A 27,866-nucleotide genomic window follows, 5' to 3' on the forward strand; every position below is an offset into this window, starting at 1 on the left:
GCGTACCTTGCCGAGCACGTCTACATCTTGTATGATGCCAGGGTTCGCGCAGAATATGAAGCCAATTTCATTTCTAGTCTCACCATTCGGGCTCCTCCACGTCCATTTTCGACTAACCCGCTTGCGGAAAAAGGTATTCATTATCCGCATATTATTCTGTTCTGCAAACTCTCCTCTGCTATTCTTAGAGCCTATGCCATATTCTCCCACTGACTTCTCTCCAGCCTGCTTCTTGCCTACCCTGGCATTGAAGTCGCCCATCAGTATAGTTTATTTTGTGTTGACTTTACCCACCGCCGATTCCACGTCTTCATAAAAGCTTTCGACTTCCTGGTCATCATGACTGCATGTAGGGGCATAGACTTGTACCACCTTCAATTTGTACCTCTTATTAAGTTTCACAACAAGACCTGCCACCATCTCGTTAATTTTATAGAATTCCTGTATGTTACCAGCTATTTCATTATTAATCAGGAATCGGACTCCTAGTTCTCATCTCTCCGCTAAGCCCCGAGCGCACAGTACGTGCCCACTTTTTAGCACTGTATATGCTTCTTTTGTCCTCCTAACCTCACTGAGCCCTATTATATCCCATTTACTACCGTCTAATTCCTCCAATAACACTGCTAGACTCGTCTCACTAGATAACGTTCTAGCGTTAAACGTTGCCAGGTTCAGATTCCAATGGCTGCCTGTCCGGAGCCAGGTATTCTTAGCACCCTCTGCAGCGTCACAGATCTGACCGCCGCCGTGGTCAGTTGCTTCGCGGCTGCTGGGGACTGAGGGCCGGGGTTTGATTGTTGTATTCATATGGGAGGTTGTGGCCAAGTACTGCACCAGGGTGGCCAATTCTGCTCTGGTGAGAGAGTGCGTTACCGGTTCTGGTCGCCGAGATCAGGCCGCACTCCTGGCCTGTTTGTGCAATTTGCTCAACACACGGTTTTTTTAAATTTTCCGGTGGAGAATTGCGCGGCACCGGGATTTGAACCACGGTCCTCTTGAACGGGAGACGGATACTCTACCGTCCCCGCAGTAGTTAAATTTAAAAATTAAATTATGGGGTTTTATGTGACAAAACCAGTTTCTGATTATGAGGCACGCCGTAGTGGGAGACTGGAAATTTCGACCACCTGGGGTTCTTTAACCTGCACGTAGTTGTAAGTACACGGGTGTTTTCACATTTCGCCCCCATCGAAATGCGGCCGCCGTGGCCGGGATCCGATCCCGCGCCCTCGTGCTCAGCAGTCTAACACCACAGCCACTGAGCAACCACGGCGGGTCCCGCAGAAGTTCTACGCCTCATTTAACCTATAGTGGTGCCCTATTTGATCAGTCAAGGTTGGCCAATCTGAGCTCGGTTATACCGCACGGATGGCACTCGGCTAGAGAACATGGTATTTATGACTTGCACTTGTGTGGCCATACCTAGTTGAGGATGTATATAATTTTTTTAGGAAGGTTCCCGTACAGTCATAAAATAAAGGAAAATACATTAAAAAGAAAGAAAAAAAGGGGAAAAAACGAACATGACAGGAGATTTGAACTCATGACCCGTAGATGTTGTCCGGAAAGATAGCTCAGTCGGTTGGTTCGTCACGCCCCAGGTTACTTTCAAGTGCCATAGCTCCTGCTCCGAGCCTCATACTTACGTGGAAAGGGACTGATGTCCGCGACAGTCGATTTGGGATCTAATGCGCGCGCTGTTGCTTTGTCTCTGCGTGTAGTAGTTAAAAGAGCCAGTTTAAGGGCGGAGAAGAAGGAAGGAAAGGAAAGTCTCTGAAGTAAAATTGCAGCACCGTGGTTTTAATGCGCAACCATGGTAGAGAAACGGAAGGCGATATAAGCGTGCGAGGCCATGATACGCAAACGACAAACCGCCTTAAAATATATAGACTTGAGGGGAAAGCTTCGTTAACAAACTATAACAGGGCAATCAGCACTCGAATACGACGATAGAAATTATTGAAACATGGAAAATTCCCTTGAAATAAATATGGTTTGCGAGACAAATGCTTGTAAGTATTGGACCTCTTAAAAGATGAGGGGGGGGAAATATGCGCTCACCGAGAGGGCATCGTCAGCACGAGACCACCACCAGGCACCTTACTGAGATGTGGGGAGCTTCGCGGCCGGAACGAAGCCTCCCTTCTCCGCCGGCCAAGAGGGGAAAACGCGCTTTCCGATCGCTCAAGGTTGCGCGGACATAGTAGTATAGCTCTAGCGTCTAGGAAAAGCTTAAACAGGTGCGAGGGCGGCACGCATAGCGTGGGAAGCTAGTCGCCAGAATATCTATCTCAAGGATTGCTGCTGACGAGGGCGAAATACCTTCGTGTAATTATAATAACCCCTAATAGGACTACTTTCGAAAGAACAAAAAAAAAGAGATAGGAAATGGCCCAGAAGGCTATACTACGAGAGCTATGACTGATAATTTTCCATATATATATGTATTCATCTCATCTATGGCATCGCATGCGCGCGTTGTTGCTTTGTCTCTGCGTGTATTAGTGAAGAGAGCCAGTTTAAGGGCGGAGAAGAATGAAGGAAAGGAAAGCAAAATTGCAGCGCCGTGGTTTAAAAGCGCACCCGTGGTAGAGAAACGGAAGGCGATATAAGCGTGCGCGGCTATGATACGCACACGAAAGCACAGCAATCAGCATTCGAATATAATTATAACCCTAATAATAATTGTAAATATTCATCTCAGCTATGGGATCTAATGCGCGCGCTGTTGCTTTGTCTCTGCGTGTAGTAGTTAAAAGAGCCAGTTTAAGGGTGGAGAAGAAGGAAGGAAAGGAAAGTCTCTGAAGTAAAATTGCAGCGCAATGGTTTTAAAGCGCAACCGTGGTAGAGAAACGGAAGGCGATATAAGCGTGCGCGGCCATGATACGCACACGACAAACCGCCTTATAATATTTAGACTTGAGGGGAAAGCTTAGTTAACAAACTATAACACGGCAATCAGCACTCGACTACGACGAGAGAAATTACCACTGGCTAAATAAAGAAAGGAAGTACCTTTTTTCGATGTTCTTTTTTACTCTCATGTCAGATTTCTTGTACATTTATGGATCTAGCTATCTATATTTTAAGATTTATTTTGGGGGGAATGTGTTTTACATGAAGGACACACTGACTACATCTGTCAGTATGCAACTTTGTTATGGTGTCAAGCTACAGCAAGCTTGTACTTTGCAATAATTTTTAAGAAGTTTATAATGTTCTCAAACTACAGATGGTTGTACATTAACACATATGTTCGATTATAAATAAACATTTCACCTAGCAAATGGTTTTTGTCTGCATCAGTTCAGCACTCTTGATTTCGTGAAGGACCATTCAATTTGACAATTGAAAACTGGCATAACAGTACTGCTGGCCGCTAAACAATATGGTTTATTACCGGCAATCTAGGAGCATGCTATTGTGCCGAGGGTGACCGAGGCCTGCATTACAGAAGCACTTGTATTTAAATGTGTCCCTATCTTCTCAGAGCACACGTATCAATGTGAAATTAAAGATAATTTTGTGCGACACAAAGTAGCTCAGCAGTATTTTAAGAGTGCAGTTTTAAACACTGCTAAATACACCCTGGGGGCATCAAGGGCTTTCAACATAATTTGAGTCTTGACGTTCAAGAGAGCTCCAACAATATTTCAATTCACTTTCAATATTAAGACTCAACACATCCACAACAATACTTCAATGGGCTTTTACTGTTGACAAACACATTTCAGTAATACAATGGGCTTTCAATTTTGAGACTCAGAACATATTCAACAATGCTTGAATGACTTTCAAGAATGAAATCCATCATAGCTTTAACAATGTACCAATGATCTTCAAATTCAAAGGCCCCAATGATGTTTCGATGAAACGTTTCGACAAACACTTGTCCCCAACATCCTCAATAATGTTTCAACAGTTCCACAAGGTGCTTTCAATGTCATTTGTTGACGTTAAACATTGATATTGCAGTAACCTTTCAACATATTTTTTTCTAAGGGTGTGCTGTGATTTCCTTTCATAATGCGTTCATAATTAATTCCTAGTCTTCTAAACAGACATACACAGGCCATAGAAAGTATACAGAAATGCGTGTCCTGAACTCCTTAGAAAAGAATTTAAACCTTACCTCCTTGCCTGTCCTAATGAATATTACGTTGTGTATACAGATACTTTTATGATCCTGAAGTTCTCCAATTTGTGCGAATTTGTCTTTATGATTTGTAAAAGTTTGTACATTTTTTTCCGTTTTTACTTTGCAGAAAATTGTTCTGTATGTAACGATAATGTGTTATGTTCTTGTTTTTTGCTACATGCTGTGAGTGTGTGCATTCGGATGCTGGGCTCCCGTCAGGCAGAGCGAACCTACCTTTTGCCCTAGCATTCGAGACCTTGCCATTTGAAATAAGCAATTATTATTATTATTATTATTATTATTATTATTATTATTATTATTATTGGTGGTGGGGGTGTTAATATTATTATTACTATTATTATATACATAAGACAGCTTAGTACAATTTCTCATGAAGAAAAAATTGTCACAGACGCCATGTTTCTGTGCTGTGCACAGCACAACTCTACCACAGCAATTTTCGCCGAAACAGTGATTTGAGAATAATGAAAGCAATATCCAGAGCACTACATCCATATTTTTCCCGTACCAGTAAAAACAAGTTCCTTTTTTTATTCCGTACAAGGGCTATGTTAGTGAGTCCAAAAAACATGCTATGCACTGTAAAATTTCTCCATAGCTCACCTTGTGCTAATGTGCACATAAATGTTTATCAAATTATACTGGAAATACCTGCAGTTAATTTTTTTCGCATTTGATAAGGTTTCGCGATACAACGTGTCAGACCAGTGGAGCTTCGCTCAGAGCTGTAATATTGCTAACCGGGTATGATTATGAGATTCCTCACAAGCATGTTGCGTATGATTTTTTTTTCTTGTGATTCACTTAACTAGTTCTGTCACAACGTAGGCATAAATGGCCCATTTCCAAGGCAAATAACAACAAACAACACCGATTTCTTGGCGAGAAACAGTAAATGCAGGAGAAGCGTATATCATTCGGTGGTCGATCATACACTGAAATTGGGCAAACACAGAATGATCAACAAAGCTATTAATGGACGCGTAGCTTCGAGACATGGTGAACTGTTCTTAAATGTAACTCAGTTCGGTTGCATTCGTGCATCAATACAACCTGCTCGGAACAATGCTGTTTGGAATGATCTTCAAGGTATTCCTCTATACGCTGAACGTACATTATGAACTTTTTTAATAGAGCCCATAGGCTCAGTTTCGTACGACCTGTTTGAAGCATAGGACAGGTATCAAACCTATAATACGAGTCTAGTCATGAACTGGAGGTCATGCGTCATGAGAATTTCCATTTCGACACAATAAGGAGGCGAAAACATTCTAACTTTTCTAGTATACTCGTTTCTTGCAGAGCATCCTTTCTTTGCATAAGATTGTTCGTCGCTTTGCCGAAAGGAGTCCTTCCTCCGCGCACACATTTGACATAATAATTAAATCATGAAGTCAAGAGTGTCGAGCACCATTGCTGCTTGCGCATATTCATCGAGCGAAGCTCAAGAACATTCTAGCATCCCAAGATGCGTGTATGATACCTCTGCAATTATGTTACCTAAGGAGGGTACAAGGGTGACATTGAAAAATAATTAAATAAGGGGGTTTCACGCGTGAAAATCATGACCTGATCATGAGGCACGCCCCAGTGGAGGGCCCCGGAAAATTTCTACTATCTGGGGTGTTTTAACATGGCAAGATTGGGAGCAATGAGATTGGGACCAATGAGTAAGATTGGGAGCAACAATGTCCTTGTGCGAAAAATTATAAGATGCTGCCCGATGTTTACGCAACTATCGTAATGTGCCTAAATATTTTGTAAAAGTGGGCTAACAAAGGATGAACGAGGAACGAACGAAGAATGAACGCAATTGCAAAATGATTAAAATATCAGTAAGTAATGTTTCCTCATTTTCAAGATTCTGGAGCTTTCTTTCTGCAGCGGACTTTCTCTCACGCTGTTTCTTTAGGTCCAGGTTGATGCTATTTATCTGCAGCATAAGCCATTGCTGCAGTAGGTTTATGCAACCCTTATTAGAGCAAAAGAGTTCTCAGAGTAGTCTGCTGTTTGGCTTATATTTCAGCGCTGTGGTCACAACACACAAATGCGCGGTTATGCGAGTTTGCTCCATAAAACATTTATCCATGTCCTTCTCTTCCTCTTCCGATAATGTAGTGCACCTGGCTCCCCATTATTGTGCAGAGCACTGGGCTCACATAATACCTCCATTCCTGTAGCGCCTCCCCTGTGGTTTGGCAGCTCTTTCACTTCGCTGACTTGCGATACGTTTGTGTATCATTCCTCAGCTGTTTCATGACGTTTCCAGTCTATGGTGTGTATAATTCACGCTTTTTGGCCTCCCTACGGCGGTGTAGAACCTGTACAGGCAGATATATCCCTACGACATGTTGTTGGGCTAGTTGGAAAGTTTTCGCCAACTATCCTATGTTGGAGGGTGTGTGCACAGGACACACGCAGTTTCCTGTCTGTCCATAACTGTCATGTTCAATTCGAAATTTGAATTCAACTGGCGACAAATGCGTGCCATATGACGTAGCTTGACATTTATGGATACGCGATATGAAAAGCCAGTTCACTATAAATTACGAGTGCACGTAACAAAAAACACTCTCAATATGCTGTTCAGTTACCTCTTAGAACTTAACGCTTAATTAGATGCAGGTATTTGCGTTGATATACCCAAAACTTCATGCTATGGCCCTGTTTATCCAAAGTAGCGTGACACGTTCAGTGTTGGCATACCGAATATTTTCACTCATTGTTTGCATATTACATTCCCACATATGTGTAAGCTATTCGACATAGGAGATGTGATGTCGCTGGGAGACCTTGTTGTGTAAATAATAGCCTAATATTTTTCACAGATAAGAAGATCCTAGTCTCTATTTTCACACAAACAAGAAATATCTAACAGAATGAACACATCTACGAAACACCATTAACGAAACTAGTGTGCTTACGTGGTCTTTCCTAGCAGAATTCCTCCAGAAACGCCAAACGCACTTCCTGATGTTACCTTGTCCAGCGCCAGTGTGTGTCGTGTCTATCATTGTGTGGATCGTCTAGGCGTTTGCGCGGTAACGTTAAGTCCACACTGCCGTCTGCAGCACAGCCAGATATACGAGGCAACGGGGAAGCACGGCGAACTGCTTTTTGACTGAAATATATAAAAAGACAGAAGTTAGAGTGCAAGGTGATCTCATTTTCTCACATGAGCTGCAATGGTTCGGGGCAACAGCACCAACAAGCATACAAATAACCAGTGTAAATGTGTTTTTTCAATAACTGCAGATTACCTGAGTTGACTACGGACCCAGCTCCTATTTGATGTGCACAGAAAATATTAAAAATGGTGTTTTCTGGAAACAAACACTTCTTAAGGCTTCTGTCTGCGGGTGTTTTCGCATTTCGCCCCTATCTAAATGTGGCCGCCGCGGCCGGGATTCGATCCCGCGACCTCATGCTCAGCAGCCCAACACCAGAGTCACTGAGCAACCACGGCGGGTTCAAAGCGAAGTGCAAGCTATGTGCAACGAGCTGGTGGGTAAAATCATGGCAAAGCATGTCCCTCACGCCGTGTTTACATTAACATCTGCTGCAGTTGGTCGAGTTCCTCAGTTGGCTACACGTTGCTACCCGTCGGTTGTGCGTGGACAAGCTCCTCGCCTGCAAAGAGAGAATTGCAAGAATTATCCGAAGCGTCAGCTGAACGCGCCAATTGCCGACATATGTATGGGGTGATCCTTCTTAAGCTTTACGGAATATTAAAAAAACGCTCTGCCAGATGGCACAATTACTGTCCTTGAGCTTGATATGCAAAGAGACGGATATTGCTAGCACGAGAAATGGAGACACATAATCAACAAATTAACGAAGATCCGTTAACGACCCTCCTAATTACTTCAAAGAACATGTTGCAATTTACGATTGCTACACCTGTGCGCTTGCTAGATAATCCACTTGAAATCAATTTTCTTCGCTACATAAGCTTCGAGGTATTATTTCCCAGAGCCTGGCACGACATACTTGGGCGTTCTAGTTACTTTTGCACTTGAATTCATAAATGGGTGTTTTAATTGGAAAGGTAAGTGGAAAACAATGCATTGTGCTGGCGAGATTGATAGCGCATATCTCAAAACTGGTGTCGTTATATAAATTCAGTCCAAGCTAATACGCCTTGAAAATTCCCAGGCTACACTGAATAAATGGGTCATATGTGCCATCATAATTAATAAGCAATTCGTGAAGTTTTGTTAATTAGGGAAATTTAAGTTTTGATTTCTTGCGTAAGTAATGTCCGACTCTCCGAATAATCAAGTTGAAGGACTAGAATTAGGTTATGTGCAACAGGCTTTTAAGAAAAAAAGTTCAGTAAAGCTTAAAAATTATCACCCCGTATATTTACCTCGTGAACACGGCTGGACCATTTATATTATCGAGGCAATTAGGTGATACCGCTCGCTTACGGGGCAGAAACCTGGAGGCTTACGAAAAGGGTTCTACTCAAATTGAGGACCACACAACGAGCTATGGAAAGAAGAATGATAGGTGTAACGTTAAGGGATAAGAAAAGAGCAGATTGGGTGAGGGAACAAACGCGAGTTAATGACATCTTAGTTGAAATCAAGAAAAAGAAGTGGGCATGGGCAGGACATGTAATGAGGAGGGAAGATAACCGATGGTCATTAAGGGTTACGGACTGGATCCCAAGGGAAGGGAAGCGTAGCAGGGGGCGGCAGAAAGTTAGGTGGGCGGATGAGATTAAGAAGTTTGCAGGCACGGCATGGCCACAATTAGTAATGACCGGGGTTGTTGGAGAAGCATGGGAGAGGCCTTTGCCTTGCAGTGGGCGCAACCAGGCTGATGATGATGATGATGATGATGATGATGATGATGATGATGATGATGATGATGCTCGCTTACGGCGCGTGGCATTGCCATGGAGGGACACGGTCGGACATTTAGTAGAGCTCTCTTAGCTTTGACGGTGTAGGCTACTGACATCTACGATCGCAACGAAGAAGCTCGATCACGATTGAATGGATACGGATCGAGCATAATTGCGAGCAGCGCTCTATTCGAATAAGGCTCGGCCTCGATTGAAAGTGGCCGCGTCACAGGAGATCAAACGAAGCGGCAGGAGATTTAAAAAGCTTGCTCTCTAAAGTAGCAAAAAGCTGTTCAGGTAAGTTACACTAGTCTAATAGATGACTAGTATAAGCACGGCAGCCTAGTGTTGCCTTTCATGACTCCGCAGCCTTCAAAGACCAAGTACTCCTCTGGTTTTCTTAACTGTTTTATTCACTGCCTTGCACTTCGTCAGTCGCCCTTTTAGCCGCAATTTCAATGTTCCTTCATAGATTGCATATACTGTGCAATATTTTTCTGGCCTTATATTTGCAACTTTACACTTCTCGTTAGTTCTCTGCGTCCTGTGAAACTGTTACCCATTGTATAATGATGCATGAGCTGCTTTTTTTTATCCTTCATTTTCTTTACGTGCACCCCTCACACAATACTCCTATTTGGAGCCTGTGAGTATTTTGAATAAATAAATATGCCAAGGAGAGAGTGTCATGAGGCGGTTTTCGTCGAGTAAACACATGTGTGACTACATTTCTTCCGATGATCCAGCATTACAGCAGACCGACACGGCTAAGGCACCAATCACTTATTTCGAGTATGCGAAAAAAGCGCAAGTCAAGTGCGCAGTTTCTGTCGGCGTCTAACGACGGCCATTCCTTGCGGCGCATTGTCAGCACTCTTCTCGTCTGCTGAGAGAAAAAAAGAAAAACCTGATCGCACTGCCTCTTTACGTTCCCGCCGCATTTCCCGTGCAAAAAATAAAATAAACCCAATAAAAACCAGAAAACATGCAATACACGAAAGTGTCAGTTCGTTCCAACGCGCGCGGCGCATTTCTTGCCCATGAAACGCTCCTGAATCTGAATACTGAAAGATCCCGTGGCCGAACCGTCGTGATGTAGACCGGAAGAGGTCACTTGGTCGGTACCGGACATTGGTCAAATCGACGCGGTCCTAGAAGGCAGACAGCGGTATAAGCGCGGACGTGGTCTATAACACATGTGAGGCGCCATCTTCACGCAGTCGTTGTAATTTCATCGACTTCATTTCACTGCGATCCCACCTTCTCAGCCGTCGTCGTCGTTTCTTTCCCATGCAGTCGATCGCCCTGCTATTGACGCTTTTTCATTTTTTTTTTACGTTACGCGTGTATGATAGGTCCTTGGGGCGAGTCGGTCTATTCTTTCTTTTCTGCCACGCTTCAATATCAGCGCGTACAGAAAACAAACGGGGCTCGTTATTGGTGGGAGCCTACACTGTGGCGCGAAACCCTGCCGGTGATGGCTTAGATGCTATGGTGTTGTGCTGCTAAGGACGATATCGCGGAATCAAATCGCGTCCGCATATCGATGGGGGCGCAATGCGAAAACGCCCGTGTCTCGTGCACTGGGGGACACGTTAAAGATTCCCTAGCGGTGAAAATTACTGCGGAGTCCGCCACTGCAGCAAGCCTCATAATCAGATCGCACTTTTAGCACGTAAAATCCCAGAATTTAATTCAATTCAATTGCGAGGGAATTATTTCTTGAAAGGTGGAGGGATAAAGGCAGGCACATATTTTATTTCTCTTTTTGATGCGTTGGCATTCTTAGGAAACTTCTCCCACTTTCTGGGGGCTACCTATTTATGTATCCATGCATTTATCTAGTCCTTTTGCCGCCTACCTGGGTCACTAGGCACTCCGCAGTCGAAAGGTTAGAGTATTGGGCTGCCGTGCTGAGGTAACAGCGTTCGACGCCAGCCATCGGAGCCAATATGGGTCAGTGAGTATGTGCCATTGGACACATACATACCTCTGTTGAACGAACCTCTTTCACGCCGATATGGGTCACTGTAGATGCGGAACTGCATACATACGTACGTACATACATACATACATACATACATACATACATACATACATACATACATACATACATACATACATACATACATACATACATACATACATACATACATACATACATACATACATACATACATACATTCATGGCCTCCGGAAAGTGCGAGAAGTATATTAAGATTGATAAAGGCATTAAAACGTGCCTAAAGCATTGTGATTAGAAGAAGTGTGACAGGATGGCTGCGCGATAATCCGTTAACGGTAAGAAGTCTGCGGTCAAGGTAAAGCTCTCTAATTACAACAGCTTGTCTCTGTCGTGTGCTCTTCACCTAACAATAGCCGCAACTTATGCTGCATGACAGCTTGGTTTACGACGGCCAGGTACTCAAGGCCCTGTGTGCGCGCAGTGAAGTTCTCCGCAAACTGATTTCGGCAACGGATGAACACCAAGGTGACAAAAGTTGTTCCAAGTATCAGTGAGAACTGGAAGGCAGGATAGAGTGCGGAGGAAGATAAAATGTAGTGTCGCCCCATTTTACGGCCGGGCCGCCCCACCTACTTCAAAAGCTATCTGTTGTTCTTATCGGGAATCGATTGCTCCACACGTACATGCAAATGTTTATCCACGTGATGTAGTGTCATAAATTAACCATAGAAATGTATCGAATGACATTGGCGAATTGATTATCGATAGGCCACCATAATCAGGCGTACTCAAAAAAATTAAATTGTGGGGTTTTTACGTGCCAAAACCACTTTCTGATTATGAGGCACGCCGTAGTGGAGGACTCCGGAAATTTTGACCGCCTGGGTTTCTTTAACGTGCACCTAAATCTAAGTACACGGGTGTTTTCGCATTTCGCCCCCATCGATATGCTGTCGCCATGGCCGGGATTCGATCCCGCGACCTCGTGCTCAGCAGGCCAACACCATAGCCACTGAGCAACCACGGCGGATCAGGCCTACTATTAGGCGATTGTTTTAACAACTTCTTCACCGAGCAAGCAACAGTAAAATAACGCAGATGCGTGTTCTGTTATTTCAAATAAAACAACCAGCTCAGTGCTTCTTAGCCCAACAGATCCATCAGAAATATTTACCGTTCTAATGTCCTTAAGAAATAATTCCAGCTCTGACGTAGAAGGCCTAACAATTAAACCAGTAAAGTTTGTTGCTGACTTTCTTGCACTACCTCAGTGTCATATTATTAACCTTTCACTTGAATCGTTTGTTTTCCCTGCAAGAACGAAACCGGCCAAGGTTACATTATTTTCAAGTCAGGCTCGAAAAGCGTCATTAGTAATTATCACCCTATCTCTATTGTGCCTCTTTTTTTCAAAAGTGCTAGAAAGAATTCTGCTCAAACGTTTGCAGAAATTATTTGATGCTAATCAGTTAATATCGCACTCTCAATTCGTCTTCCGTAATGATTTTTCTACAGAATCAGCTTTATTAGTCTAAAAAGAAATTATTTTACAGAATATTGAAAACAAACTCTTAACACTAGGAATCTTTGTGGATTTCAGTAAGGCCTTCGATTGTATAGACCATAATATTCTCTTAGATAAGTTAAACAAGTACGGCGTTAGGCGAAGGACACTTCAAATTCATATTTATATTCAAGTTCATATTTTAAAGACCGTGAACCAATAGTGAACATAGACGGTCTTTGTTCATCCAAACGTTATCTGAAATGCGGCGTCCCTCAGCGCAGCATATTAGGGCCTTTTCTTTTCAAAGTCTATACAAACGACGTGATAACAATTTCAACCGAAGCTGATTTTGTAATTTATGCCGACGACGCTTCCCTATTTATTTCTGGTCTTTCGGCTACAGATATAATTTCAAAAAGAAACAATACCGTAAACAGCTTTTTAAATTGGTCTAAATGAAACAATCTCAAAATAAATATAACGAAGTCGAAAGCTGTTATTTTCCGCGCTCTAAATCGTCACATAGGGAGTAACTTAACCATTAACCTCGGCAGTAATATTATTGACGTCGTTAGCCACCAAAAAACAATGCGTGTTTTATTTGATGAGCCCCTTCGATGGACTGAGCAGACTAACTACGTATCCCTAAGTTTATCAAAGCTGTTAGAGCACTTTCCCGGTGCCGTGGCATTCTTCCAGTGCACATTAAAGCACAGATATATGTTTCGTTACTTCAATCACACATTGCATACTGTAATCTTGTTTGGGGCTCGGCATCACCGACAAACATGAATTGAATTGTGAGGTGCAAATTGTGCAAAAGAAAGCGATTCGTGTCATTGCAAACGAAGAGTGTTGCGCGCACTCCAAACCGCTTTTTAGTCGGTTAAAAATTCTGCCCATCTCTGTGGTGCTACCGCAAATGATTGTTTCTTTATTTACCACTAAAACCACGTTTCATACTAACTTCCTTATCAGAATATCAGTGCTCAAGGAACGCGTACCGACAGCCAACACTCTACAATTAGAAAAGTGGTGTCTTCCCGAAACTCGAATGAATTGCGGTCAACAAATGTTAAAGTATATAGTACTTTACACCCTGAACGATATTATAAGCTAAATTGGTGGCCCCGCAATAAGTAAACGTGCTTTAATTGAATACTTTTTAAGCAGAAATACTTAATCGACAACATATTTGTATAATGTAGTTTACATTCGGCGTTTTGCGTTATTTTGTGTGGATTAGTTTGGAAGGATTTTACAGGAATTGCCTAATTTCATTTTTTTTCTCGCTCTCCATTTTTGTAACAGTTCATGCTTCATAAAACATTCACATGAACTTATACATGTGTGCACCTAAATGGTGAGTCTATATATGCCATGTGCGTGTGTATATGTGAACGTAGATGTAGCTGTATATATATGTATATATAGGGGCGTATGTGCGCCACTTCTACGGGTGTTTGCATTTGTACGTGTGAATATAACATGTCACTGCACAATATTGGTTTGTTATTGGTGTATGTATATGTAAATATTTCTTTTCTCGTTCTTCACAGCTTGGTGCGAACAGTTTCTTTCTTTCTTTCTTTTTTTGTTTCTCGAGTTGCTTACTTTTTTTTCTTGTATGGGTGTACGACATACACTGCTGTTTTGCCACTGTTGCCACTGCTTGTATAGGCCCCAACCCTCGTCAAGCTGCTCAATGAGCAGCGTATTGTCTAGGGTCCATTTTTTCTTTAGGAAAATAAAACTGATTTTTATTCTGAGAAATGCAACGCTTACCACTCAATAAATTGTTTCGGCACCGATGCTACCCAAGAAAGACCACATGCCTGCATAGCGATGATTGGCCGACGCGCAGTGATTGGCCAACGATTATAGGCTGATCGTTAAAGCAACATCGAGCTGAAAGAATTTAAAGAAAGACAGTGGTACAAAGCAAAAGGCAGGATAGGAAAGAAAAGAAAGAAAAAATACCTCTCTCTTCACTTCAGCACCTCAGACGTCATGCACATCAAGCAGCGGTATGACATCGGTAGCGTATAGAGGCTAAGAAAAAATTTGCACCCTTTGGCGCTTAACCTTTGCCCAAACAGAAATGGTCATCTACCTTGCGTGCCTTCTTTTGCTATACCGACCCATTTCATGGCTCTACACCACACCCCCGTTAATGCCGTACACATAAGACAACAGGATGAGATCCTTAGCCTATAGTGTGGCCATATGAGCGGCTAAAAACATTACTCGAAAACACAAGCTCTCACAACTTTTCACTTGCTTTTAATGTAGAAGTGTCACAGCAAACGTGAGTACCAAGGTGTATCTTTCTCACACAACAACCTATCAGCACCTCGAAAATAAAAGGGTGCACCAAGGGTATTCTGCTAAGTCGTGCGCCCATTTTCGAAAATCGTGGTAAGAGTAAGGCGAAGAAATGATGTTTCGATAACCAATCCATTCAGGAGGTTGCAACGAAAGCCCGCGAAACACAAATATGCGCCGCGTGTGACTTTTCGAGGGCTTTAAGGGGATTCTTTCATGCTTAGAAGACCTTTATGTTGCACGTATTGAGCAACAGAAAACTCGATCGGCAATTTTTCATGATGATCTTCAATTTTCTCATTTCCATTTTTGCTTTGAATATAATATTTAATTAAGTTTAAGTAATAGCTAATTATATAATTAAGCGACATACAATAAAGTAGTTTGACTTGCTCCAAGCGACGGCAAACAATATTAATTTCATTCTGTACAGCTACGCGGCAGTCGCGTACACATAAATGTCGGCCCAAAATACGTGCCACACATGCTATACGTATTGATGCAATCATATTTGCAGATAAATGTCACCGCTGAGAGAAAAGCACGGCCGCTGCAAAAGGATGATCAAAAACGTAAGATAGAAAACGCAGAGCATATAAATATGACAATAACTCTCAGAAGAAGTTGTATTAGTCTACACTACAAGAAAATGAGAAGGGCGGTGACGGTACACATACACCTATGTTGGCATGGTCATGGCCTGGACCCTTCGCTCGCTGTCAGTTTCAAGAATCTTCAAAGGATCGCGCCGTCGCATCTATTACTCGTCATATTGAGAACAATGCATGGTAATGTGTCTATAGGTTATAATATTGGAGTCAAATTAACACAGGCGATACAATGTGATTGCCCACAGTCTCCAAAATTCCCTTGGTCCACCACGTTCTACCCTTAGTGGCGTCGCGATGGCAAAAGCACAAGGGCCGGTCATAGGAGTCCTTTCAATCGAGTAATTTCTGCATCACATGGTGAATGTGGTGAATTGAAAACTCTTACACTTAAATCAAGACGACAAAATAACGCTCGACAAAAACGAAACATTATTGAATGAATGGGGATTACTGATCACCTGCGTTCGCTCAATAATTCGCGCGAATTCATTAATAATTCATTTCGAACAATCCGGGCATGTACCGCATTTTTCCCGATAACCCAGCGTGTGCCGGTGTTACTCGTATTCAAATAGAAACGAACATTTGACGCCTTGAAATAGCAAATTCAGGAATCAAATACGAATTGAAGAGGGTCATGTGTTGTATGCCCACGTGCTCCCCTAGTTACAAACCATTTTATTTACTGCGAGGGCGCACACTCTCACCACTCGTGAACTACACTGGCCAATGGTTGTAATCATTTCGCAGTTTCCTCCATACCTCCGGTATTACAGCGGCGAAGGTCGTATGGTGCGATACGTGGCATCCGCTGGCGTGCGGAACGCGGAATTTCAGCGGCTTATCTTTCGAGAAAAGAAGTAGAACATGAAAAACACGAATCTCCAAGACAAATAAAGGCGGGGAAAGAAAAGATAAGTTCCGTTTCCGGTGACGCGTATACTTTGGTGAGCAAATGAGCGCCTCCCGATTAATCTCAGAAACTTGTCACTTCCATGACCTTATACTATATGCACTTATGAAATAGGACTTGGAGGCATTGGAGAGGCAAGAAAGAGTTTCCGGGCTGCCGATAACAGGCGGCGCTTTGCGCCTCGCTGTTTTTATTCCTCCTTCGAAGACCATTTCGCGCCGTTCGTTCGGTGTTGCTCGGTGTTCGTGGGTGAAATGTTCTAAAACGTCGTGCTGTACGGCCATGAACGAAGAAATCGTTCCGAAGGTGACGTGGTGGCGGAAGTTATTTGCCGTCACCTGTTTGATTATTTCTGTCGCTGGACTGGTGACAGGTAAGTAGACCTTTAAAACATATAATACTGCCGTTCTTCTCCGGCGCGAGATGGCCACCTCCTCTTGTTTACGATCGCTGTTGCCATATCAATACTAAAGGAGTAGCATCACCAACGTCCACCTTCTGCAGACCTAACTTCACTGCATGCGAAATTTTCATCTTCATTAAGCCGAGCGTTTTTATCCCCTTCATCTTTCATCTTCTTTCACCTCTATTTTTTATCCCCTTCTTCTGTCGAAGCTGATCAAAGAAAAAGTCGAGATGAGGTAACATCATGTGTCGAGTTCGCAGCGATACCCGATTTCATTGTTTATAATTTCTAGGCAATTCATTCCTCTCAGACAAGTTCTTTATTTTATTTTAAATATAGAAGTATGGGAAGAGTTAGGCATTTGCATGGCCTGCAATCCCGAAATTCGAGATTGACTGCGGGGCCAAGAATAACAAAAAAGGAATGCTATGAACAAAAATAAATCGATAATCATTGGACACAAACATAAAAATAGGAACCCTCCAACTCGCTTAGTGTTTGTAGTTCTAAACATTAAGAAATTACGCCGCTGCTTGTTCAATCTACTCTCACAATTGAAGTGTTTCTGTTTTGCATTTGGAAGAACAGCGAAGGAATGTGTGTTACATGAACACTTTACAACATAAACGCGTATAAAAAGAGCAATGATTTCGCACGGGAACATCTCCAAATTCGAATTCACAATGCACCAGCACATAAAGTGACATTGTCAAACCAAGGTACTCGTAACGTTGGCCAACGCACGATACTTCACTCTAAAAAGTTCATATTATACAGAACAATTAAAATAATTAGACCAGCTGGAATTTTTTAGATGAAATTGTTCTTGTACTTTTGTTTTTCTTTGTTCTTCAGCTTCAGTTGCTCTACTTTCCTGGAAATGCAGCTAAATATAATACAAAAGCATAACAATAGCGCACCGTGGTTTCTCCACTCATTGTGGAAATAAGTCGACCATTTCAAACATATTTCGGCTAACTCATTCATGAGTAGACTCACTCTCTCGCTGAAAGTCAAATCTGCGCGTCAGTCTCGGTCCAAGTGAGCACTGAGCTAAAAATATATTTTGCCGGCGAGTCTCAGAAGGACACATTCATTTTGTCGACCTATGATTTCAAATACAAAGTAACATGTGCGGGGCTTGTACGTATAAGCACATGATTTTTTTTTCAAGAAAGGTTGGTGGATTTAGCCGCTGCGATTCTGCTTCCGCTCGAACTGACTTCCTGAATGCGCCGAGCGCTAAAAGACACTTGTAGCTGTGACCATCCGCTAAGAAATCAAAATTGTTGAAGTAGCCAATTCTTTGCTGATATTTAGACACATTTCGCAATGACAACATCGCACCGGTATGCTTGCGGAGGCTACATCATATAAGCAATCCTAAAAGCGTCACGCACAGTTGAGATATTCGTCAACGAAAATTTACTTCCTTCTGCTGCGAAGTTGCAGCTTATCTGAAACTGCAACGTTTCCGATCATAGTGAAAATTTACTTCCCTTTGTTCAAGTAACGGCTTACCTTTTCATGGAATTTTGGGAGAAATCAGTTCACTCAGCGAAGCTATGAGTTTAACGCATTGCCACTGCTGACATTTCCTTCCAATTATCCTACTTCAGCGCCATGGCATCGCAAATCTGATGACGTAATGTCTTCCTCTGACTTACTACTGGTGCTGTGATAAAAAGAAGATTGGCAGAGCATCCATCCTTTCGTGTTGGTTGGCTACATAGATGCGGTTATCAGTAGATGTGATGGTTATTGCGTAATTGTTGATGATATGTTTTCTAGAATATATATTATGAAAAGCGGCACATACCCCGTGATACATTCCACCTGACCCTAGCTGCCATCAAAAGAGCGGCACTAACCCATTAACAAATACCCGGCGACCCACGTTAGTGTAAGAAGTTCATTGAAGAGTGGCACATACCCAAGGGCACATGCCTACTGAACAGGAAATACCCAGTGTAACATACCCAGTTACCGAGTTTTTAGTGAAAGAGGATCTTTGAAGACTGGCACGTAACGAGGTTTGCATACCCTATTACCGAAGTTGGTCCAACGGTTAGTTTTGAACCCGGTTCGCTCAGTACTGCAGCCCGACATTGCACCCTATTGACAATGGGCTACCCACTGACCCAAATTGGCAGGAAAGAGGTTAGGCATAGCGTACGTACATACATACATACATACATACATACATACATACATACATACATACATACATACATACATACATACATACATACATACATACATACATACATACATACATACATACATACATACATACATACATACATACATACATACATACACACAATCATAGATACATATATACCGGAAACAAAGAACGACAATGGTATCAAAATTCAATCTTGATGCGACGTAATCATCCGCATAATCCGCACACGTTCTGTTTTCGTTCCATTTTTCATTGATAGGATGTCGCCAGAAGTTTTCTTTCGCAGCAGAAACCAAAGAGAAACTGGTTCCTGAAGCTCTTTTTCTCCTGCATACGAGAAATGATGCATATATGAGAAATGAATGCATATATGCATACGAGAAATGATTTCAACGTTCCGAAATCCTTCGCATTTCGCGGTTGTGGGACTGTTCCCCAGGCGCCACAAGTTGTTTGTTCATCAATTTTCATTTCCAATAATTTATCGTTTCTTTATTTCATTTATTAAGCACAAGTAATTTCTCCTATGTTGTCCTTTGTGTCAGTGTTTGTTGCCTTCTTATGATATTACTAATAAAGATCCGGCCCCTCAGTTAACTCCAGAACTTACTGTTCTATATGCATATCGCACCTTGTTAGAGCCGTACTAGCTTGTGGTATTCTAATTTAAATAAAAATAAACTATTCAGCATAGCTACAAACATCCTCACGTTCTCATTATGAGGATGTGAAAATTGTTTAATAATCATTGTTTGAGAAGGTTGCACCTTATTACATATGATTTATTCCATTCAATAGCTTCTCGCAGTACTCGATTCGAGCTCAATGTTGCCTAGAAAATTTTCACTTATGCACTATATGAGTTAACCGGTAACTAAAGAGTAGACTTCAATTCTTTCTGGAATGAATTATGCAATAAGAATACGAGCCAGGAACTCAGTCTAGCATGTATCAAGTACTCTTCCTGCGTCAAATTTTGGCTACTTACAATAATTTTATATATTCCTGACTCTATAGGGACGTACGACGATATATTTAGTGTGCAAAATTTGAAAAAAGAATGTTCGGTTGTAATTTTTAGCAACAAGAATCAATCCGCTTCCCCCGCAAGGTTAATTTACTATTTCATAGAATTTTCATATAATAATTTACTTACCTGATTTAGCGTCCCACGTTATTACCTCTTTTGTATTTGCCCGTAATTTGGCTTGATTATTCTCTTCTGCAGATGTTTACACGCTGTATACCTACTACGTGAATGGATTGTGGGTGTACTTCAGTTTAATGCTTGCCTTGGCGATACTGCCCAACATCATGGTACAAGCGTTCAGCGTAAGCTGGCAGATCGCCGATGAGTGTCCTTCGAGACTAGTTTGGCTCACAAACCTTGTGCTCTTCGGTACAATTCACAGGTAAGACAGTTCGACATTGTGAGCAGTGTAGCCGAAATAGGAGCAACAGGTAGACATTACTCTTTGAGTTAAAACGCTGACTCGTTCGCACTAGAATTTATCACGGAAGTAGCTTATCGATGGGGGTGCAACATAGCAACACCTTTCTGCATTAATTGCCTGTTTCAACAACAATAACTGGGATCTGCACATCACGTTAACGGTGGGCTCACCAATAAAATAAACATGTTGATGCAAATGCCCGTGATGGTCATTGAAATGGCATTTACTTTGTATAGCGGCTACATGTAATCACCTAAAGTTTGTTTGACGTTTTTAACTTTTATGCGTAAATGTGTGCAACATTCTTTTCTTTCTTTCTCTGCTTTGTATAGATTTGCTTCAAATAACTCTTTATCTCGAAATTGTAATGTTACCTTGTGATTAGAACGAATCCAGCTCGATCGTCAGCATGCTTCGGCTTTTTTTTTTGGCAATATGACCGCTGACCTCCTAATGCTCACTTCTATTATGAACCCCTGAATCGCTTGTGGAGGGGGTGGAGGTGCAGGAAGTAGTCGTTCGTTCACTTGCCGGTCTTGCTGAGTGAAACGCTTGGCATTCTGTTATCATGTGCACTCCATTCTGATCCCTTACACCTATCGCTCGTGCAATATTGAGCACCTCGATATGTCATATCTCGATACCGTTACGTATACCGTTCGAGACCTTGACGGTTAGTTTCTCTGTCCTGAGCTCACATACCACGTCATGCCCGCGCTTGAAGTGATATTTCACATCCGTAGTTGTGGTGCCGAACGGTGCTGGCTAACACTTCAAGGTTTTATCTCACACTGACGCGCAAATACCGAGAATGTTGGCGGGACAAGCCCGCCGTTGCAGTTTAGTAGGGGGGGCGCCCTCACGCGTACTCTGGAAAAGTTCACTTTGACTGAACTCTGGCGCCAAGTTATTTGTTCGCTCATCTTTTATTTCGTTTGCCTTACTATTTCCATAGTTCAATTAAGCATAACAGCTAATTTTTCCTGTGACCTTTCGCGTTCCATTATCCATTTCCTCGTATTTTAGAGACACTTTGGCACTCCCAGTCAATTCTCGCCCCTCCCTCCTCCTTTCTTACTCGTCTGCTCTTGCCATGGTTTTGCTTCCTTATGCCTATAACATTCTATAGCAGCCATAAGAGAAGCCTCTCCATCAGTTAGCTTTTATTCCTCTCCCCTTTCTTATCACGCTTCCTTCAAAGTGGCGTGAAATACAACCCCTCTATTTAGGCCACCAAATGTTCCCTTTGCACACAGCCGCTTGGTTAAACATGCGAAGAGAGAGTAATTTATTATGAGTTAAATTCTGAGAGATCTACCTTCTATTCGGCACTGAGTAACTAGAACGGGACTAAAGAAGAGAGAGAAAAATGCTCATGATCAGGACGAAGATGGTGTTTATAAGCATGAAAGGCGGGCTAAACCTCTTCAAATTCTAAATACAGACCATTCTAGTGGGAGGACTCGATGATAGCATTTGGAATTTCACCCCTACAAATCATCCTACTGTTTGTTTACATTGTTTTTATCAGGCAGTGGCTCACCCTGCGCGCCTGCTTTTACGCGGACAAGACGAGGGAGCTAAAGGACTACAACGCATACACGCAGTACAAGAGTGACCGGTGCTTGCTGGACCTCTACAAGTCTTTTCTGAAGTCAGCGCCTCAGGTTGTGCTTCAGACGTACATCATGTACGACACTAAAGACTGGAGACCTCAGACAGGTATCCATGTGTATTGCGATCCCGTGCAAAGGGGACCTTTATAAAGAACGTCCGATATGTGTGTAATGCTGCCTTGTGCGTTCCAGAATCGCCGCAATGTGTATGATATATATATATATATATATATATATATATATATATATATATATATATATATATATATATATGGAAACGAGAAGAAGGTAAGGTAACCGAGGGGCCCGAACACACCCAGGGTTCTACTAGGACACATAAATACCCAAGAAAGTGGGTGAGGAAACCGCGCCGCGGTAGCTCAATTGGTAAAGCATCGCACGCAAAACGCGATGGTTGTGGGTTCGGTTCCCACCTGCGGCAAGCTGTTTTTTCATCCACTTTAATTTCCATTAAGTTTGCGTTTCTTAATTTCATTTATTAAGCACAAGTAATTTCCTCTATGTTGTCCTTGGTGTCTGTGTTTGTTGGCTTCTTAAGATATATATATATATACCCAGCACCTCCAACTACATGCGAGACGGCTGTTCAAACTCGACGGTTTATTTAGCAGGTCGCGCGCTGAAGACGATGACGCTGGCCATGAAGACGGATATATACAGATGAAGAAGATGAAGGAGTACTATAATGATCACACAATATATATATTTATATATATCATTAGGTGAGAGAGTACACAGTCCGTGATTGAAATCTCCCATGGCGTAATGCATAGGTTGCACGTTTCGCTTCCACCGTCGGGAGCTTCGTTTCTCGTCCACTTTCATTTCATTTTAATTTATCATTTGGCACATCAATTAAAGCTACAATTGACTTCCTGTATGCCTTCCTTGACTTCTGAAACTCTTGGCTTCATATCGTTATGATGAACCAAAATCAGGCCCCACGGTTACGCTTCTCTTGTTCATTCAGTCGCGAATGTTGTAATTTAGACACGTATGTTACCTCAGTATTCAATTTCATGGATATCAATTAATTATATTATTGGATTGTTTAATTATTTCCTCATTTATTTATTTTCTTGATATATACTAACCAGCTGCGGTTCTTTATTACCAACAAGAGTCTGTGTACAAGATCTTTTTCATTCTTCGCCGCAACTAGCGCGATAAACTGTCGACCCTTCGACCTCATGCTCAGCATGACAACGCTGTAGCCACTGTTAGAGTTGGCCTCTTTGAGGAACATTCATCTCACATAGCCAGAAATGTCCCCAAGTTCTTCAAGCCATCGTTCGCAATAAAGTACAAACGATAGCTTGAAACCGGGCGGCGCCAATTGCCGAGCTGGCCTGCTCGAACTAATCAGGCATTATATATATGCCTAGCCCTACAGCATTTTTCTCCATCTCGCCTTGATATTTTCTCACCTCATTATGACATATAGCTAAATATTATTCCTGTGCTGTAATGACTCTGGCTCTACGAATCTCTTCACTTCTTCTCTCCACCAATGCTTTAAACATATCTAGCGTATCTTGACTGTTTGCCATATAATGCTCCCATTATTAGAACCCGAGCGATTCTGGAAGGTGGACTTTACGTTCAGTGAGTTTTCATATGGGCCCTTGTCGGTATGTCACAAAAAAGCTCTCAACCTACGTGTCTCACTGGCTGAACAACTTCGTCTTCCATAAAGATGCGCTGAGTTGTCTCCACATTTATGGCGCAGCAGACTCATGCCTCATCACGCTGCGAATATTTGCTCCGGTATATTTTCGTCCTTAGACTACCTGTTCCGGCCTCAAACAGCGAGGCAAGGCCCTTGTGTTACCGCACAGCTCTTACTTTCAAATTTCTTTCTTGCGCTGCTGTAGATTTCTATTACACATTTTTTTCTTCATTTTTTGCATCCATGTTAGTGTGACTCTCTCTCACACTTTCTTTTTAAGACTCCTGGTTGACCGTTTACATTTCCAAGCACCCAATACTTGGTAGCCAACTCTTTATGACCGCTTTCTTCATCTTCCGTCGACCATTTTGAGGTACAAATATTGCGAGCTCCATGAGATAATTTATTTACGTCCTTCTTCAGGGCCTTTCGGCAAAAATATTTTTTGTATGTGCTCTTCATACTCCGAAAGAGTCTGAACCCATGGTACGCTGTACTGTCTCATTTGTGTTTATACCGTGGGCCCAAAGTAATAATCGGCCCACCGAACACTGTTTAACTTGGAACCGTGAAAAGATATCTGATTTTAAGCACAGAATAGCATTTGGGATTGTCAGCACAAGCGCCATTGCATCTTCTCGTATTCATAGCACGAACCCATGTTTATTGTAATCCCAAAGTTGTTTCATTATTGATGCATTCCGCGTCGGTTTTGTGTTTAAAATATTTTTATCGATTCATTGCTTTGATCTTTGCGTCATTCATGCACACATCAATATATTTATATCGCTCGGTTATGTCAATAGCTTTACTGTTGAATTGATGCTACGTCATGATAAGTCTCTCCAGTTAAGACCATTATTCCCTATTTCACCCATAGGTGTTGTATGGCAGCACTTGGCCGGCAGCTAAAACCACGCAGGGTACACATGTGCGTGTTTCATTGCTTCAAGCAGCAAAATAAAACAGGCTTGAAAGTAACGTGTCAAACTTAACAAAATAATGTAAACTTTGGAAACACGATCAGATAGAAGCTGAATAAAAACGCGTGAACGTAAGAAAACGCCAATAAAGATACGCTGAAACAGTCACGTACATGAGTGAAACAAGATACGTGTGATCACAAAACAGATCTTTCTGGTTTGTACAATGAGGACACAAGCTAGTGGCACGTGTTCCCTATAAAGAAAATAACACTTGAAATAAAGGTACATAGAAAATTGCAGAGAGTGATAAACCAATTTTCTTTTAGACGTTGCATTAATAAATATAGCTGAAGCAAAGCGTCATAAACTGAATTGAATCAATGATACGCAACGAATTCCTAAGATAGCTTTTTATTTGTGTAAAAAGTGCACTTGTCCGAAATTTGTTAATATATGCTGCCAAATAGTATCTGTGCGTTTTCAGGCTTTATTTGGTATAAAAACGTTGTGGGCCAAAGCACTGTTTCGGTCTAAGACATCGCGATGGCTATGTACAACATTGTGTTGCTCAGACGAAACATATTTCGATGGTACCGCTTTTGTCAAGAGTGAAATATAGTTATGCGACCTTCATGCGTTCATGATATCTAAATTGAAACGGTATCATAAAGCATATTAAATGGTTTTCGACAGAGAACGCGACGGATGAAATTTTCAATTTTATGTGTTAAAAGTAGTCAGCGTTGATGACTTTAACGTGTCTGTGGCAGTGATTACGATACCGAATGCTTAGGGGAAAGTAAGGAAATACACGTAAATTTTAGACTGACGTGTGTGTCAATAAAATACAATATAAAAAAATTCTTGGCATGCAGTTGGCACTGCCATTCACCACCTGATCCTGTTAGCATGGTGCATGGCGGATTACGACATTGACCAGCGACGTCGACATCCAGAATGGCCGCCAATTTACTGGTGCGGCATCATTTTGCACATGGCATGGAGGCTTGGCATAGTAACGTCACGCATCGGCGCCATGGTACTGATGGCGATGGTGGACGATGACTGGGCATTCGGATACTTCGGTAAGTGTCCTAACGAGCCCATAGTGAGTACATATGCGCAAAAATGCCGAGAACGTCGAGCTTCATGCCCCATTTAAATTTCAGTGTCCATTTTCGAAGATAGCCAAAACAAAGTGTATAAAATACCTAAATCAGTCACTTTCTGTACATGCAGGCTCGAATTTGTAGACGAACACTGACAAGAAAAAAAATGTCCAACATCTGAACACTGTAGTATGGGGCTACAGAAGAAACTCAAGTTATCAGTATCACTGAACCTATGCGGCCTTTACTTCTGCCGTGAAGAAGCTGCACGTCACCAGTCAGCGGGGAAGAAACACGGAAGAAATTAATATGAAGACAGTACAGTCCAAAAATAGCCGGAAAGTGGACTTTCAAAACCTGCTACAAGAGGTCTGGCAGACATGTGGCGACGCGGGTTCATGCATTTAGTCTGCTTCGAGGAGACGGGGAGGCGGAATGTATAGAAATACCCTTAGCGCTCTGTCAATCGAAATTTTAATACGTGATTGGGAAAGGTTAAACCGATAGCCAAAACCCCGGTGACCAGTCCGATACAATGACTGCGAATGGTGTGCAAACTATTATTTATAGTAAACTCAATAATAGCTCGTAATAATAGAATAATAGCTCGTCCAACTTCTGGTACTTCCCCCCTTCCTCTCACAATAGTGGTTGCAAGTGTTCATATATGCGTGTGATACTGATCTAATGTTTGTCAAGCTGTTTTCATTCATTGTACCTTCTCTTTATCTTACTTAGTCATCGCTTTCATTTTTTGTGATATTTACATACGTTGCATTGCTTTTGTATTTCTTTTTCATCTGCATATGTATATAATATACGTGCATATGTAAATATTTATGTATTCTCCCCATCCTGCTTGCGCCCCCATTTCGGCCTGCTGTATTGAATAAATAAATAAATGAATGAATAACTAAATAAATGAAAACAATTACTATGCGTAATAACTAATGAACAAACAGTCATACAGTCAAACAGTCAAAAACAAACAGTCAAAAAAAATTCAAGCAGAAGAGGTGCTCAAATTATATGATAAAGGAAAGCGTAACAAGATAACGTCAAGCCAATGATGGCAGTTTGGGCAAGTTGGTACCGCATGGTTTTACGTTTAGCGTACCTACTTCATGTTGGGTGTTATCAAAGAGAGAAGAAGACAAGCAAAAAAAAGATGACAGGATGGGCGGCAACTTCCAAATGCTTTATTGATGCGAAAGAATCAAACGATCCTTTGAGCAAGAAAGCCGGTGTCTGCAGCAGCAAAAGGCACCTAAATTGCCGTTGGCTGCGACGCCACATCCCGTGCGTGCCTCAATGGAGCGGAGCGGGCGAAAGGGACCACATGTTGTAGCGATGGCGAGCCAGGTGTTGCGTGTAAAGCCCCTTAAACTTCGTTAAGTCGTGACACTCTCCTCCTCCGCCTTCACTCCTTCTCGTTTCTCCTCTCTTTCACGCTCCCTCCTCGACCGTGGTGCCGCCTACACTGCTCAAGCGTAGCAACGGCGCCAACACGCCGTCCTCGCCACTCCGTAGACGCTACTCGAGCGAAAATGGCGCTGATGCACGGCGCGAGGGCCCACGTGACGCTATTAGGTCAATAGGGACGCGGCGTCGGCCTCGACCAGAGCGCGCGAGGAGGAGGCGGCATTCTTCAAAGCGTGGCAGTACTTTAAGATATTTAGGGGGCTTTAGTTGCGTGCGGGGAGAGGGCATCGCCATGAAGCTACGCCACTCTCATTCTTGCTCGTCGGAGCCTGTGTTATCCGCGGGTTTCTTGCCCGCGCAAGCTCTCTTGCGCTCCAATCAATACAAAAAATGATGTATAAGAAAGTCGCAGTTCAGCCGGAAAGTCGAAGCACTGATTGCGATAGAAAGTTAGTAGATAGCTGTACGAAGTACACATAATAGCTTGATCGGCCGCGTAAACGAGTAAACATTCGGTTATAATTATATCAACAGTGGTAGAATGCGCAAGCGTGACTCAGCGAGTACGTAGAAAGAAACAGACACACGGAGACAGCGCTGTCTTTGTGTGTCAGCTTCTTTCTACGTCCTCATTCCGTCGCGCTTCCACATTCTATCATGGATTCAAACTAAGCAGCCCGTTAAGGTGTTCTGGCTAATTTAACCAGCAGGGTGTCGCG

At 42.4% G+C, this 27,866-nt stretch overlaps 1 protein-coding gene and 1 non-coding gene across 2 annotated transcripts in view; both read left to right on the forward strand.

The window, feature by feature from the left end:
- Window positions 1-16,469: 16,469 nt before the first annotated feature.
- Window positions 16,470-27,866, forward strand: part of LOC139061287 (XK-related protein 6-like) — a 28,351-nt gene continuing 16,954 nt past the window's right edge. Inside the window, exons 1-4 of the mRNA XM_070541016.1 lie at window positions 16,470-16,709; window positions 20,159-20,342; window positions 21,916-22,106; window positions 25,492-25,701. Coding sequence (XP_070397117.1) covers window positions 16,619-16,709; window positions 20,159-20,342; window positions 21,916-22,106; window positions 25,492-25,701 — 676 coding nt within the window. The 5' untranslated portion in view covers window positions 16,470-16,618. The remainder of the gene's footprint in view (window positions 16,710-20,158; window positions 20,343-21,915; window positions 22,107-25,491; window positions 25,702-27,866) is intronic.
- Window positions 22,370-22,442, forward strand: TRNAL-CAA (transfer RNA leucine (anticodon CAA)). The gene has a single exon. It is a non-coding gene; the product is annotated as a tRNA-Leu (tRNA).

This window comes from Dermacentor albipictus, chromosome 6, assembly GCF_038994185.2.
Source record: "Dermacentor albipictus isolate Rhodes 1998 colony chromosome 6, USDA_Dalb.pri_finalv2, whole genome shotgun sequence".
NCBI classification, from domain to species: Eukaryota; Metazoa; Arthropoda; class Arachnida; order Ixodida; family Ixodidae; genus Dermacentor; species Dermacentor albipictus.